The following is a 17500-nucleotide window of genomic DNA, read 5'->3' as shown; positions in this document are numbered from 1 at the left end:
TTGGAATGGGCACAAATCCAGTTCTCTTCCAGTCAGTGGCCAGGTAGCAGTCTTCTAGATTTCTTAGCATAGATGAGTAAGTGCTGCGTCCATTTGTTGAAACATCTCAGTTGGTATTCTGTCAATTCCTAAAACCTTGTTTTTCACCAATATCTTCAGTGCAGCTTGGACTTCTTCCTTCAGTACCGTTGGTTCTTGATCATAACACTACCTCCCAAAATGTTTGAAATCAACTAATTCTTTCTGGTACAGTGACTGTGTATTCGTTCCATCTTCTTTTGATGCTTCCTGCATCATTTGATATTTTTCCCCGTAGAATCCTTCAATAGTGCAACTCAAGGCTTGAATTTTTTCTTCAGTTCTTTCAGCTTGAGAAACGCCGAGCATATTCTTCCCTTTTGGTTTTCTAACTCTAGGTCTTTGCATCTATCATCGTAATACTTTACTCTGTCTTCTCAAGCTGCCCTTTTAAATCTTCTGTTTAGCTCTTTTCATTATTTCTTTGATTCACTTTAGCTACTTTATGTTCAAGAGCAAGTTTCAGAGTCTCTTTTAACATCCATTTTGGTCTTTTCTTTCATTTCTGTCTTTTTAATGACCTCTTGCTTTCTTCATGTATGATGTACTTGCTGTCATTCCACAACTCATCTGTTCTTCAGTCATTAGTGTTTAATGAATCAAATCTATTTTTGAGATGGTTTCTAAAGTCAGGTGGAATATACTCATGGTCATACTTTGACTCTCATGGATTTGCTCTAATTTTCTTTGGCTTCAACTTGAACTTGGCATATGTGCAACGGATAGCCTGTTCCACAGTTGGCCCCTGGCCTTGGTCTGACTGATGATATTGAGCTTTCCCATCATCTCTTTCCACAGATGTAGTCAGTTTGATTCCCGTGTATTCCATCTGGTGAGGTGCACATGTATAGTTGCCATTTCTGTTGGTGAAAAAAGGCATTTGTAACCAAGAAGTCATTGGTCTTGCAAAATTCTGTTGTGGGATCTCTGGCTTTGTTTCTGTCACCAAGGCCATATTTTCTAACTACTTCCTACTACTTATTTGTTTCCAGCTTTCACATTCTAATCACCAGTAATTATCAATTCATCTTGATTGCATGTTTGATCATGTTTGGAACTAACTTGGAAGGTAGATATTCCATTTCTGTTATTTAGTGGTTAACCATAAATGTTAACATGTGCATCTAACTTAATAAAGGTTTAAATGAATTGATATTTTCTCCTTCTTCTGAACAATGCAAGAAATTTCAAAACTCTTTTTAACTCGAAACGCCTGTCCCATCTTTTATGTTATTACCTATTTTAGTTTCATACCTACTCCTTCTATCCCTTCCTAGCAGTCACTGTTACTGTTTTATGTTGTCAAATCTTTAGATTTATTCACGCTTTCCCAGTTTCTTGCTTCTCATACCTTCCTTTTTTCAAATTCTTCCATTTTGAAGTGCATCCTTTGACTTTCCTTTAGTGAAAGTCTGTTGGTGGTAAATCTTTTACTTTCCATTAACCTTTCTTCTGCTTCTTTTGTTACTGGTTTGTGTGTGTGCGTGGTCTTTTGTTTTTTTATTCATTCCTTCTTTCCTTCATTTGTTCAACCAATATTAACTGTCTTCCATGTGTGAAGCTGGGAATACAACAATGAACAAGACAAAGTACCTGTTTTCATGGCGCTTAGAATGTGGTGGACTAGGGAAGTGAGGTGTGAAAGGAAGTGTGTAGGGAGGTATTAAAACACTTCGTAAATGTGGGTCTGAGTATCTGTGTTCACAAACACAAAGGAAAGGGCAGTTTTACTAAATGATTTTTTGATGATTATCAGCTATCCTTGGTCATTCTTTATCTTTTACATTGTTGCTTCTTTGGGACTGAAAGAATCTTTGCAGTAGTTTAGATTATTCTAAGTTTCTGCTAAATGACATCGTTAGACTCTTTTCTTCATGTCTCAGACACATAAGTCCAATGTCAAAAGACAAAACATTTCATCCATTGGAAATATTTAAAGAATGTGGTTTTCTTCCTTTGGGGATATTCAAAGAATGAAGTGCTGATAAATTTGTTAAAAATAATTTTATGTTCACACTTAGAAAATACTTTAAATATAACAAATTATAAAATAAGAATAAGATATTATTGAAATAAAATAATATAAAAATAGGAATTACTTTGTATGTACACTTTGTATGCTTGCACATTCCAGTGTAGAACATTCACTGTATGAGTACATTTGAAATGTTTATTAATATTTTATATGGTTTAATACTATACTGTTTTAAATACAGAAAATTGATTTTAAATTCTTGTAATAATTTTGTGAAAAAATATATTTTACATGAATTATGATTTACACAATTTTTTTTCACAGTGGGACTCAACTAGGAGGTCTAATCACAGTACTGTGCTTCTTTTTCAATCACGGAGAGGTTTGTTTTCTAAAAAAAAAAATAGAGGATAATTATTAAGAAATGGGAGGGGCTGTACAGGAACAAGAAATATACTCAACAAAACAGTATACAATTTATGTAATTGCATATTACTTATGGCTTCACAAAATTTTATAGAACCTTGTGTTGTAAGTTGATATTTTAATCATGTTGATCTATAGCTTTACATTATAACTGGAGTTTATAACATGACACATATTGTCTGTTTTTTAGTAAATATGTACATATACATACACACACACATACACACCTGTAGATTGTATAGAAAAAAAAATTCTTGGTGAGTTCAGGCACTTTATGTACATTATGTCATTTACTTCTTTGAGGGGTAGATGTTGTTATCCTCACTGTACAAGTTGTGAAGTTGAAATTTAGAGAGGTTAAGTTAACGTATCAAAGTTCCCACATTCGCTACATGAGGAAGCTGGGTTTACCATCTACATCTGTCTGCCCTAAAATCTAGCTTCCTTACATTACATCATGCTGCCTTTTCAATAACATAAAGTGCTGAACCTAAAATAGAAAGTATCGTACTAATTCAGCCCAGTTGGAACAACGGCCCCCTTAAAAAGAGCTCATTGAAACTTATTTAGCCTCAGTGAATTCATTCAACAAACACTGAGTGTATACCATGTGCCAGGCTCTGTTAGATGCTGAGGACGTGGCAGTGAACAAGGGAGAGACAATCTGACTACTACCTTCTAGAAGCAAAATATGTAAAAAGTTTTAACACAGGTTATGTAGGTTAGAATATCCTTTTTAATCCATTACAACTGGGAAAAGTAGATACTTGGTTAATTTTTTTAAAACCAGAGAGGAGAGTCAAAAATGATACATAGAATATCTTAAATATATTATTTTAACTTAAAGCAAACAAAGGCATAGCCATTCACCAGTGTGTTGATGTAAAGACAGGGCCTTTTCTTTGAGTATGCCAGATGACTGGCATTACGAGTTGTCTTTCTTATGCATGCCATAATTAATCTTCCAAAGTTTACAGTTTTGGTTTCTTGGAAGAGGAGCAATAACCTTCAAGTCACTTGGAAAATAAGAGTTTTTTCTTTCTAGAATGTAGGATTTTTGATATAAAAGTTTTATAATGCTCATGTCCCTTGGAAACAAATCAGCTTTAAAGTTTGTATGGAAATTTAACTGATACTTTCATTACATGTATCATTTCAGCAATTATCAAATTCTGATAGTTGTTTAAAATTTAGTTAACTCATTTAAGTGTATATTTCACAAATTCAGAGACAGTCGTAACTGCTTATAATTTACATCTCTACCCCTTTGAACTTGTAAATTATGAACTTTCTTGTTGCTTGCAAATGCCCTAGGTGACATTTCTTTAGCTATTTACTAAACATGGGCATGTATGTGTCCCAAAGCCCTAGGATGATAGGATTAGACCTGCAGGGCTAAAACCAAGAATTGCAAACCTGATTTTTCATCCTAGATTCCTCACAGCCAGCATACCTACCGTTTTATTTGTCCCTTTGGCATGCTTATGCTTTGTCTGAAGTATCTCTGACTTGTTTCTGTATTTACTAGTTGATAGCTAGTTCATGGCTCTGTACTTAATGGTTGTGTGCCTGTCTCTAAGACAGCCCCCCAAACTGAGAAGCAATGCCAGGGCATTCAGAAATAGAATCTAATGGGCCTAGTAATAGAACTATTAAGACCAGTTCACCCACGATTTTTAAATTCATAGTGTTTATTATCATGGAGCATGCCGTGAAGTAAGCATTTTACTGATTTCAGGCTACGCGCGTGATGTGGACACCACCTCTCCGGGAAAGTTTTTCATATCCATTTCTTGTACTTCAAATGTACTTTTTAACTTATATCCTCAGGTAATTTTGATTTATAAAACAATGTTAAATACATTTTAAGCTAAGTTTCATGAACTGTGCTTCAGCCTATTAAGTCATAATTACCAAATTTAGGTCCTTTATGCTTTGAATTATTTTAAAAATAAACTGAGTAGTATCTAGTTAAGAAAAATCATCTTAAAAAATAATCTAAAATTCACTGTGTAAAAATTGCTTTCCAGGCAGTTGTCAAGGATATAGGTTTTAGATAACTATATTATGTTTTAGTAAATCAGAATTCATGTTCATGCATATTTTATAAAGATTTAAATGTTTCTGAGAAACTATTTTTTTCCCCCTCCAAGCCTATGTACCACAGTACTCATTGTCTCCAACCTATGGTTTTGAAGGAGCACTAATGTATGCACCATAAAAAAAAAATATGTCCTGTGCTCAAATGAATAGATACAGAGTTTGTACTTATGAGGCATTGCTGAACTACTGATGTTGCTAGCAATTCAAACAGAATTTCTTCTCATTGTTTTTTGTTGGACACATTTTTGTTTGGTATTCAGTTAATAAGCATTGCAGAAATTTAAGAGGTCTGAGAAATGAATGAACAAGTGAGTGAATGAATGAATGAACAGACAAATAACTACCATATTTTTACACAAATAATGAGTACCTTATACATTTGTTTGCCAACCACTCCTTCCCCCAACGAGGTATTTTCGTAAACACACCATGCTATTTTTTTTTCAAAATACTCTAAATAACTTTACCATGAAATAAATTTCATAGCATGTTAGAAAAATTTCTTACTGAGTGGAATGTTGATCACTGCCTCCTTCCAAACTCTCAGGGAACCTTGTACTTCAATTACTAGTACCTTTCAGATTCTGCAGTGCCTGCATCTGGAATCACTTAACACATACAAATCTTTAATTCTTGTAGCCCTATGAAGTGCTTACCTTAAATGATTATGAAAATTTATTTTCTTACCTTCCTCCTGGAGTATTAAGTTTCTAATGTTCTGCATATTTAAATGAGAACAAATTTTTATATTTAAGATATTTTATTAACTGCTAAATTAGACACTTTATTGTCTTTAAAGCAGAATTTTGATTTGTTTTATTCTAGACATTTTTATAATCCCAATATTAAAAATTTTTTTAATGAACTTTTAGAAGCTAACTATACTTTGTTATATTATATGAAAGTTAATGCAATCATTTAAATTTTATCATTTTGCAATTAGTCTTTCTGTTCAGTGATAGGCTATTTTTATATTAAAATTTATTGGTATAATTTTTCTCTATCAAGGACCTCGAACATTCATAGAAAATATTACATTGCACTCTGTCTTTCCAATGTTGCCTTTATGCTTCCCTGGCAATTTGCTCAGTTTATACTATTTACACAGGTAAGATGATTTTAAACTAATTTAAGTTGAATGTAAGGTGTGCTTGGTTATTTACATAGAAGTTTTAAAATGTGATTACATTTATGTCCTAAAAGAATTTCAAAATACGAAATAATTTTGAAGTTAACATAAATTTTAAAAAACCATTATACAATACCATATTCTACTAGTATATGTTTAGTCACATCAATATACTTATGATCAACATGTAAAAGATTTTTCTGTCATTTTTATTCATCATTTATTCTTGCTTGCTCTTGAAATAATATCTGTACATCTACCTGTAGATTTTTCTTTTGCATTAGGAATCCATCTCGGTGCCAAGGTACAAAGCGAGCTAAGGGCCAATCCTACTTTTCGTGGTAGATTTCTGCTTATAGTGTAGCTAGATGTTGCCCATCTTGCCAGAAGAGCAGAATCTTACAGGGCACCATTTCCCAGAGCTTTAAACATCATGTTGATTACATAAATTGAGGCCATATCATGTTTTTCGAAAAAACTAAGTAACTAATGGTAAGAAACTGCACTCGAGAAGGGGCAGGGAAGGTAAAGAGACAATTTCAGTGAAATTTGAAATTTTATGATGCTACGATTTTATTAGAGCTTTCTGCCTAACTAACCAGCACTGAGTCACTATACCAAAAAGAATTGGCCGACTTTCAACCATTTCAGCAGGTAGTATATGATCAGAAACCGATGGTACTAAAGGAAGAAGTCCAAGCTGCATGGAAGGCATTGGTGAAAAACAAGGCCCCAGGAATTGATGGACTATCAATTGAGATGTTTCAACAAATGGATGCAGTGCTGGAAGTGCTCACTCATCTATGCCAAAAAATTTGGAAGACAGCTACCTGGCCAACTGACTGGAAGAGATTCATATTTGTGCCTATTCCCAAGAATTTTTATCGACTATGCAAAGTCATTCGACTGTGTGGATTATAACAAATTATCAATAACATTGCAAAGAATGGGATTTCCAGAACACTTAATTGTGCTCATAAGGAACCTGTATATAGATCAAGAGGCTGTTGTTTGAACAGAACAAGGGGATACTGTGTGGTTCAAAGTCAGGAAAGGTGTGCGTTAGGGTTGGATTCTTTTGCCATATCTATTCAATCTGTATGCTGAGTAAATAACCTGAGAAGCTGGACTATATGAAGAAGAACGGGGCATCAGGATTGGAGGAAGACTCATTAACAACCTGCATTATGCAGACTACACACCCTTGGCTGCTGAAAGTGAAGAGGACTTGAAGTACTTACTGATGAAGATCAAAGACTACAGCCTTCAGTATGGATTACACCTCAACATAAAATAAAAATCCTCACAACTGGAGCAATAAGCTGCATCATGATAAACAGAGAAAAGATTGAAGTTGTCAAGGATTTCATTTTACTTGGATCCACAATCAATACCCATAGAAGCAACAGTCAAGAAATCAAAAGATGCAATGAATTTGGCAAATCTGCTGCAAAAGACCTCTTTAAAGTGTTGAAAAGCAAAGATGTCACCTTGAAAACTAAGGTATACCTGACCCAAGCCATGGTATTCTCAATCACCTCATATACATGTGAAAGCTGGACACTGAATAAGGAAGACCAAAGAAGAATTCTGATGCCTTTGAATTGTAGTGTTGGCAAAGAATGTTGAATATACCACGGACTGCCAAAAGTTCGAACAAACCTCCCTAGTGTTCTTTTATGCTAAATCAGTGTGCTAAAGGATTAATAAAACCTTTTCCCCTTCTGTATGAGATTTTGATCTGTAGTTAACTATATAGCTCACAAATAAGTGAAAGTTAAACAACACACTATTAAACAACCAATGAGTCAAAGAAGAAATCACAAGGGAAATTAGAAAATACTTAGAGATGAATGAAAATGGAAGCACAACATACCAAAACTTATGAGATGCAGCAAAGGTAGTGCTCATAGGGAAATTTATAACTGTAACTGCCTTCATTAGAGAAGAAAAAAGATTGCAAATCAGTAACCTAACAATACACCTTGATGAACTAGAAAAAGAAGAGGAAACAAAGCCCAAAGCTACCACAAGTAAGAAAATAATGAAGATTTGAGAGAAGATAAATGAAATAGAGAATAGAAAAACAATAGAATCAAACCAAAAGTTGGTTCTTTAAAAAGATCAATAAAATCAAATAACATTTAACTAGAGTAATAAGAAAAAAGAGACAGAGAAAGAGAGAGAGACAAATAACTAGAATCAGAATGATAGTGTAGACATTTCTACAGACCTGAGATAAAAAGAATTATAAGAGAATGCTATGAACAACTGTATGCCAACACATTAGATGCTCTAGATGAAAGGGACTAATTCCTAGAAATAGAAAAATTACCTAAATTGACTCAAGAAGAAATTGAAAATCTCAACAGGCCTATAAGAAGTAAAGAGATTGAGTCAGTAATCAAAAACGTCCCAACAAAGAATTCAGGTGTCCCCACTGCTGAATTCTACCAAATATCTAAAGAATAGTTAACACCAACCCTTCTCAGACTCTTCCAAAAAATACAAGAGGAGAGAGCACTGCTTAACTCATTCTATGAGGTCAGCATTACCCTGATATCAAAGTGTGTAATAAAGACAACACAAGAAAACTATAGACCAACATCCTTTATGAACATAGATGCAAAAATCCTTAACAAAATACTGACAAACCAAATACAATAGCATACTAAAGGGCTTATACACTACGACCAAGTAGATTTGTCCCATGAAGGCAAGAGTGGTTCAGCATAAAGTCAATCAGTGTAATATGCCACATTAATAGAATGAAGGGGTGGGGGAAGCCCATATGATCCATGTGAATTGATGCAGAAAAGGCATTTGAGAGAATCCAACAGATGTTGGTGAAAAATGCTCAACAAATTAGAAATAAAAGTGAACTTCCTCGACATAATAAAGAGCATTTATGGAAAAGGTGTTTACAGCTAAATCATACTCAGTGGTGAAAAATTGAAAGCTTTCTCCCTGAAATCAGGAATGAGACAAGGATGTTATTGTCACCATTGCTATTCAATGTTGTACCGGAAGTTCTAGCCAGGGCAGTTAGGTAAGAAAAATAAACAAAAAGGCATCCAAATAGGATAGGAGGAATTTCTTTATCAACTGAGATGATCATGTGTGGAATTTTTTCCTTTGTTCTATTAATGTGGCATATTACATTGATTTTCTTATGTTGAACCACTTTTGCATTCCACAAGAAAGTTACTGGAGCTAATAAATGAGCTCAGCAAAGTTACAGCATACAAGATCAACATGCAAAAATCAGTTCTGTTTCTATACATCTGTAGTAAACAACTTAAAAAGGAAATTAAATCAATTTTATTTACAGTAGCATCTCAAAGGAATAAATTTAATCAAGGAGATGAAAGACTTCTACACTGAAAACTATAAAACATTGCTGAAAGGAATTAAAAAAACTATAAAACATTGCTGAAAGGAATTAAAGAAGACCTAAATACCTGGAAAGACATTCTGTGATCATGGATTGGAAGACTTAATATTGTTAAGATACAGTATTGCCCAGAATAATCTACAGATTCACCGTAATCCCATGCACTGTTTTGCTATTATTCTATCCCTGGTTCACTCTTATTCCTAGAATGTAGCCATTTGAGGCCCTAAACCAAAGCCTGGGGGTTCACCAGGGATCCCCTTTTTGGCATACCCTGTTAAATCTGTTGAAAGCTCTGCCCAGCTTGTCAGTCTGCCAACTGCATCTAATAAAACTGGAAGTCATCTGCCTCTACTGGAATTGACAGATACCTCTGGGAGAAAATAACCCAAAATGGTATGCTCACCACTGTAAATTCCCACTTTTTTCCCTGGTCTTAGCTTCATAATTCTTTATTGCCTTGTTACTCATCTGTGGCTTTCATGCAGATAATTGTCTTAGCTATTTTAGTTGTTAATGGGAAGGTTGATTCAAATTACTTTGGTTCAAATTACAATTATTGAAAATAAAACTCTCCTCTTATATTTACTTTTTTTATGAATAGTGAAGTATATGCTTTCTACATTTTTTTCACTTTTGCTTTTTTATATATTTTTTTCAGATAGCCTCATTATTTCCCATGTATATTGTGGGGTACATTGAGCCATACAAATTTCAGAAGATCATTTATATGAACATGGTAACATTTTTAATATTTATAAGCAAAATATTAAAATAAATTCTCATAGTTTTTAAAACAGAACTGACCCTGTTTTAAGGGGTGCCTTTTCTTTGATGGTATACACTATATATAATGGTAATGATATCCAGAAAAGAAAGACTGGAAATGCACATTATAGGTATATTATAACTGAAGATTGTATTTTCAAATAGAGTGTAGATGTATTGTACTCTAAAACTTTCATTATGTTTTATTTATTATTTATTTCACTTATTTTGAAACTTCCTTTTCTCCCTAAAGGGGGAGGTTTTTAACATTTTGCATGGGCATGCCACTCTGCAGTGGAGTTTCATGTTGTTGCAGTTTTGTTTTTAGTTTAGTTTCCAAACATATCTTCCTGACAACACACAAGAGACTAATAAGTAAAGCTTCACAAGTGATGGCAATCCTCTGTAATCCAACAAAAATAATAATGAGAAAACAGTTCTCACTAAGTTTTCCTTGTTATATTACTACATTCTTGAAACAACAGAGGTTTTCCTTTTTGTTTTGTTTGTGCTAACTAGCAGATGGAGAAAAGAAATTCTGCTATGTGGAATTTATAGTCTTGACTTTTCATACTTAGAAACTGTTAGTGAGTTGAAATTCTGTCGCTGTTTGACCAAGATCTCTTAGCCTTCTTTATGCAAAATATGCATTTTGCTGTGTACCTAATAACTATAAAATGTGTTTGTTTTCTTCATTTTGCAGATTTCAGTTCTCCTTTGTTTCATTTTAATGTTTGGAAATCCAATGTATTTATCTTCTTACTATTCATCATCTTTGTTAATAACATGGGTAAGTGTTAAGCTTGTGAAAAAACATTTTTTTAATCTGTAATGTTTCAAGCTTACTTTGTAGGATTGAAATTGATGTTTTGTGTATCACTCTGGGGTGTAATGCCTGTGCTCTGTGTTGTTATTGGGTGCCATGGAGTCAGTTTTGACTCATAGTGACCCCATATGACAGCAGAACTGCCTCACAGGGTCTTCCTGGTTACAATCTATGGGAGCAACCCATTGAGTGAACTTTGGTAGTCTGTATCTTTCAAGGAATTTGTCCATTTCACTGGGGATGTCAGATTTAGTGACAAAGTTGTTCATAATGTTCCTTTACTATCTTTTTATGTATCTGTAGAATCTGTAGTGATATCACATCTCTTATTCCTGATACTGGAAATTTGTGTCTTCTTTCTTTTTTCTCTGATCATTCTGACTAGAGGTTTATCAATTTTATTGATCTTCTCAAGGAACCAGCTTTTGGTTTCATTGATTAGCTCTACTCTTTTTTGTTTACTGTTGCATTTATTTCTGCTCTTTTTACTTCCTTCTGCTTATTTTGGGTTTAATTTATTCTCTCTCATTTTTTAAGGTAGAAAGTGAGGTCAGCAGAAGTGTTTATTGCTATGAATTTCCCTCAAAGTACTATTTGTCAGCATCTCACATATTTTTATATGTTGTATTTTCCTTTTTATTTATTTTATACTCATTATATATTTTACTTATATGTTATAAATTATTCAGTAGTTTTATTTTTATCTAAGCAGTCAGTATTTGTAAAATATTTAAATACTAAAAAAAAAAAACCAACCTTATATTTACCTTTAGCTACCATTTCCAGTGCCCTTCATTTGTGTAGAGCCAGATTGACATCTTACATCCTTTTTCCTTGTCTGAGAACTTCCTTTAACATTTCTTGCTGTGCAGATCTCATCATTATGAAATCTTTATTTTGTCTTCATTTTTGGGAAGATATATGTTTGCTGGGAATAGAATTCTAAGTTGACAGTATTTTGCTTTCACTCTTTTAAAGATGTTACCCCACTGTCTTGATTTTTTTTTTTTTTGGTGAGAAATCTACTGACATCCTTATCTTTTTTTCCTCTGACTTAACATGTCTAATTTCTCCAGCTGTTCTTAAGATTTCTGTTTATCAGTGATTGTGAGCACTTTGTTTATAGTATGCCTTACTCTGTAGCTTTATGTTTCTTGTATTTCAGATTCATTGAGATGATTGAATCTCTAGTTTTATAATTTTTATCAAATTTGGAAAAATGTTGGCCATTATTTCTTCAAATATTTTACTGCCCCCACACTTTTAGGGACTCTAATTGCACATATATTGGACTGCTTGAAATTGTTCCATAGTTTGCTGATAATCTTTTTTTCAGCATTTTTATTTCTGTGCTTTATTTTGAATAGTTTATATGTCTTCAAGTTTACTAGTCTTTTTTTCTGTAGTGTCTAATCTGATGTTAATTTTCTCCAGTGGATTTTTCATCTCAGACATTGTAGTTTTCATATCTAAAAGTTCAGTTTGGATCTTTTTTATTTGTGCTAGGTCTCTATTTAACAACCTCACTCTTTCTTGTGGCTTCTTCAACATGTGTAATAGAGTTACAATAACTGTTCTAATGTTCCCAACTTCTAATTCTATCCTCTGTATCATTTCTGGGTCAGTATTAATTGATTAAATTTTCTCCACATTATGGGTTGTATTTTCCTGCTTCTTTGCTTGCCTGGTGGTGTTTGCTTGAGTGCCAGGCTTGATAAATTTTACCTTGTTGGGTGCTGGATATTCTTTTATGCCTATAAATGTTCTTGAGCATTATTCTGTCATGCAGTTAAGTTGCTTGAAAACAGTTTGGTCCTTTGGGTATTTATTTTAATATTGTTAGGTGGAGCTAAAGTAGTATTTAGTTTATTATTAATAATATTACACCACTACTGAGACAAATGCTTCTGTATACAGTACTTGACGTCTCATAATTTATGATGTTTTTCACTCTGTCCAGGAACAGGAATTATTCCTTGCTTGTCTAACCAAAAAAAAAAAAACCCATTGCTGTCGAATTGATTCCAACTCATAGTGACCCTATAGGATAGAGTAGAACTGCCCCACAGGGTTTCCAAGGAGCACCTGTTAAGATTCAAACTGCTGACCTTTTGGTTAGCAGTCATAGCTCTTAACCGCCATGCCACCAGTTATTGTCTAGGCTCTGGGTATTGTTCTCTCTAATTGTTTCAGGTTTTTTTTTACATGCATGTCATAATCACTAGTCAGCTGAAGACTTGAAGGATACACTCTACAAATCTCTGGAGCACTGTCTCTATGTTGCTTTCTTCTCTCCACTACTCTGACCTGAAAACTCTAGCCTCCTTTTTCTTGCTAGGCTCCTATCTCCATCTTCTCAACTCAGGGAGACTACTGTGCTCTTCCTGGGTTCTCCCTCTCAGTGCTACAGCCTGGGCACTCTATAAAGGCAGTAAGCTGGGCAGTCAGAGGGCTTGCCTCATGTTTTCCGTGTCTCTCAGGAGTCAGTGTCCTTTGTTGCCTGGTGTCCAGTGTCTTGAAAAATGTTCCTTTCTTTATCTTGCTTGGATTTTTAAGTTATTTCAGGCAGTACAGTAAATGTGTTTCCTGCTACTCCAACTTGGCCAGAAGCAGTTTTATCCTGGTTGATTTTAATTACTTAATTTATTCACTTTTTGGGGGGTATGTGAAATATTACCGGGTTTCAAAGAGTAAGAAATAGACAAAAGGTTATATTCAGAAAAGTATCGCTCTCACCTCATCTCTTGCAATTAGCTCCCTCTTTCTTGCCAGTCTATTTGATGTTCTGATTTATCCTTTTTGTATAAATAAACGTTAACATATGTATTTTTATTTCCCCTCCTTATCCATTTCTAGAGATGGTAGGTGCAGTACTTGTAGTCACCGAGGGTAGAGTTTTTGAGGACCCCAGCTTTATGCAGAAGTTTCAGCTCCAGCTTCTTGCTTTACACTTCTGCTGCCCTCTGGTTATAATACGAGCTCATAATTGTACCGTAGTTTTATGGTCTTCCTTAAAGACTGCCACAGGTTATCTCAATGATTCATGTTTTTAGGTTTTTTTTTAAATCACTTTCTGTTTCCGGCATCTGGGAAGTTCTTTTTCTTTCTTATAAGTTCAGATATGCATTTTAAAAACATTTAAAAATATTTCATTTGGGAGTTTGAAGAGGAAGGATTTTGATGTTAATTTAGTTCACTGTTTTATTGGACAATGTATACAGACACTTGCAGAGATGCACCTCCAACATACCATCTACCTCTTTAGAGAATTATGCAGTAAAGGTCCAAATTAAATCCGAGGAACTAACTGGATCCAAAAGGCAACTTTTTGGCAGAGGAAGAATTCAGATATCACCCCAAGGAAATTTGCCATATCCACACTTAGAAAAATCAACAATTAAAGTTGAAGTGGCTGATGATAACCAAGATGGGAGGGAGTAGCTAAGTAATTTTTGAAATGCACCATTCATATAAAATGTAGGTGTTAATTTTAATCATTTTATTTTCTATCATATACATTTTAGGCTATAATTCTAAAGAGAAATAAAATTCAAAGATTAGGAACATCTGAACTCCACTTTTGGGTAAGGTTTAACATTTTTAACATAGTTTCTTCAAAATTTTATTTTTTTGTTTCTGTAGTCTGGATACAGATAATACAGTTAAAAAACTGTAATGATTTATATTTAGTATATCTTTTAAATAGCTGCTTATTTAAGATAGGAAATAGTCCTTAGTAAAGACTATAAATCATTTTCAAGAAATTAGTTCATTTATTTCAACACTACTCTCAGGCCTTTACTCCTTTACTTTCATTCTACCATACCCACATTACCTTGCTCTTAAATTTCTTTCTACTCACATTGAGCTTCTCTTTTTAGCTTTCTTAACCTTCTCTTTTTAAACAACTCGGTTTTTAGTTTTTTCACAACTTTCCTATTTTCCTTCCTCCGCATCTTTCTACCACCTCTTTCCTTCTGCTTCCATCTTTGGATTCTATTATTTTTGACCTTAGGACAACATTCCTCCAGGCCTTACTTCAACTCAGCGGCTATCTAATGTTTGTTAGGCATCTTCCCAAATATCTAAATGGTTGTCTATGTTATCTGTATTATTTATTTATTTTTTGTTTCCAGTAAAATAAGTATATTATTAGGTAAATGCTGCAACTACTTAAATTTTTTAATATCAGACAGATGAGATTCACTATTTTTCTCTTAAGTCTTTTATGTACTTCCCTTAAAAAATACCTGCCATATTGAAGAGCTATGTGTTTGCATATTATATATTAAGAGAATAAAGCTGGAAAAAGTTAAGGTAAAATGAGGAGCTAGATTTCTATTCAGAAGCAATAGAACAAATGGAATGAGTGACAGTTTCTCACTACTGGAGGCATTCTCCCATCACTCATGGGGAATATACAGAAAGACTTGTGCACTAAATTGCTCATATGCAAGCTCAAGTTGAAGCTGAAGAAAATTAGAATAAGTCCATGAGAGCCAAAGTACAACCTTGAGTATTTATTAAAAAAAAAGAAACAAAAAAAAACCTATTGCTGTCAAGTCAATTCTGACTCGTAACAACCCTATAGGACAGAGTTTCCAAGGAATACCTGGTAGATTCAAACAAACGACCCTCTGGTTAGCAGCCGTAGCTCTTAACCACTATGCCACCAGGGTTTCCAACAGAGTAGAACTACCCAGCAGGGTTTCCAAGGAGCAGCTGGTGGATTCAAAGTGCTGCCCTTTTGGTTAAGGCTCTTAACCACTGTGCCACAGCCTTGGAAATCTTGAATTTAGACCATCATACATGAAGAAAGCAAGAGGTCATTAAAAAGACAGAAATGAAAGAAAAGACCAAAATGGATATCAGAAGAGACTCTGAAACTTGCTAATGAATGTCGAATAGCTAAAGCAAAAGGAAGAAATGATGAAATAAAAAAGCTGAACAGAATATTTTAAAGGGCAGCTCAAGAAGACAAAATAAACTATTATAATGAAAAGTGTACAGACCTGGAGTTAGAAAACCAAAAGGGAGGAACACGGTCAGCATTTCTCAAGCTGAAAGAACTGAAGAAAAAATGCAAGCCTGGAGTTGGAATATTGAAGGATTCCACAGGAAAAATATTAAATGATGCAGGAAGCATAAAAAGAAAATGGAAGGAATACACAGTCACTGTACCAAAAAGAATTGGTTGATGTTCAACCTTTTCAGGAGGCAGCATATGATAAAGAACTGATGGTATTGAAGGAAGAAGTCCAAGCTACCCTAAAGGCATTGGTGAAAAACAAGGCTCCGGGAACTGACAGAATACCAGTTGAGATGTTTCAACAAACAGATGCAACGCTGGAGGTGCTCACTCATGCATGCCAAGAAATTTGGAAAAGAGCTACCTGGCCAACCAACTGGAAGAAATCCGTATTTGTGCACATTCCAAAGAAAAGTGATCCAACTGAATCCAGAAATTATCAAATAATGACATTAATATTATGCACAAGTAAAATACTGCTGAAGATCATTCAAAAGTGGCTGCAGCAGTACATTGACAGGGAACTGCCAAAAATTCAAGTCAGATTCAGAAGAGGAATTGGAATGAGGGATATCATTGTCAGATGGGTCTTGGCTGAAAGCAGAGAATACTAGACAGATGTTTATCTGTGTTTTATTGACTATGCAAAGGCATTCAACTATGTGGATAATAACAAATTATGGATAACATTGCAAAGAATGGGAATTCCAGAACACTTAATTGTGCTCATGAGGAACTGGTACATAGATCAAGAGGCAGTCATTCAAATAGAACAAGAGGATACTGTGTGGTTTAAAAGCAGGAGAGGTGCGCATCAGGGTTGTATTATTTCACCATACTTATTCAGTCTGTATGCTGAGCAAATGATCTGAGAAGCTGTACTATATGAATAAGAATGGGGTATCAGGATTGGAGGAAGCCTCATTAACACTCTGTGATATGCAGGTAACACAACCTTGCTTCCTGAAAGTGAAGAGGACTTGAAGTACTTACTGATGAAGATCAAAGACTACAGTCTTCAGTATGGCTTACACCTAAACATAAAGAAAACAAAAATCCTCACAACTGTACGAATAAGCACCATCATGATAAATGGAGAAAAAATTGAAGTTGTCAAGGATTTCATTTTACTTGCTTCCATAATCAATGTCCTTGGAAACAGCAGTCAAGAAATCAAATGATGCACTGCATTGGGCAACTCTGCTGCAAAGGACCTGTTTAAAGTGTTAAAAAGCAAAGATGTCACTTTAAGGACTAAAGTGCGCCTGACTTAAGCCATGGTGTTTTCAGTCACCTCATATGCGTGAGAAGGCTAGACAATGAATAAGAAGACCGGAGAATTGGTGCCTTTGAATTATGATGTTGACAAAGACTGTGGAATATACAATGGACTGCCAGAAGAACAAACAAATCTGCCTTGGAAGAAGTACACCCAGAATGTTCCTTAGAAAAGAGGATGGTGACTTTGGTACTTTGAACATGTTATCAAGAGGGACCAGTCCCTGGAGAAGGACATCATGCTTGGTAAATTATACGGTCAGTGAAAAAGTGTCGTGGATTGACACAGTGGTTTCACAGTGGGCTCAAGCATAATGAAGATTGTGAGTGTGGTAGAGGACTCGGTAGTGTTTTGCACTGTTGTATATAGGCTCGCTATGAGTTGGAACCGGCTGGACAGCACCTAACAACAACACTAAATTGTTAGATGACATGACTCTTCCAGTATATGACTTTTTTACTTCAGAAAATTGGGCAATATTTAAAAAAATATT

At 34.5% G+C, this 17500-nt stretch overlaps 1 protein-coding gene across 1 annotated transcript in view; it reads left to right on the top strand.

Annotated features, from left to right (window-relative positions):
- DPY19L2 (dpy-19 like 2) overlaps positions 1–17500 on the top strand; it is a 122788-nt gene that overhangs the window by 35240 nt on the left and 70048 nt on the right. The window contains exons 7-12 of the mRNA XM_064290136.1: positions 2378–2435; positions 4218–4309; positions 5591–5690; positions 9767–9844; positions 10577–10663; positions 14224–14283. Of these exons, the coding sequence (XP_064146206.1) occupies positions 2378–2435; positions 4218–4309; positions 5591–5690; positions 9767–9844; positions 10577–10663; positions 14224–14283 (475 nt within the window). The remainder of the gene's footprint in view (positions 1–2377; positions 2436–4217; positions 4310–5590; positions 5691–9766; positions 9845–10576; positions 10664–14223; positions 14284–17500) is intronic.

This window comes from Loxodonta africana, chromosome 8 (genome assembly GCF_030014295.1).
Source record: "Loxodonta africana isolate mLoxAfr1 chromosome 8, mLoxAfr1.hap2, whole genome shotgun sequence".
Classification (NCBI taxonomy): Eukaryota; Metazoa; Chordata; class Mammalia; order Proboscidea; family Elephantidae; genus Loxodonta; species Loxodonta africana.
This window is presented reverse-complemented; position numbering and strand designations above follow the sequence as displayed.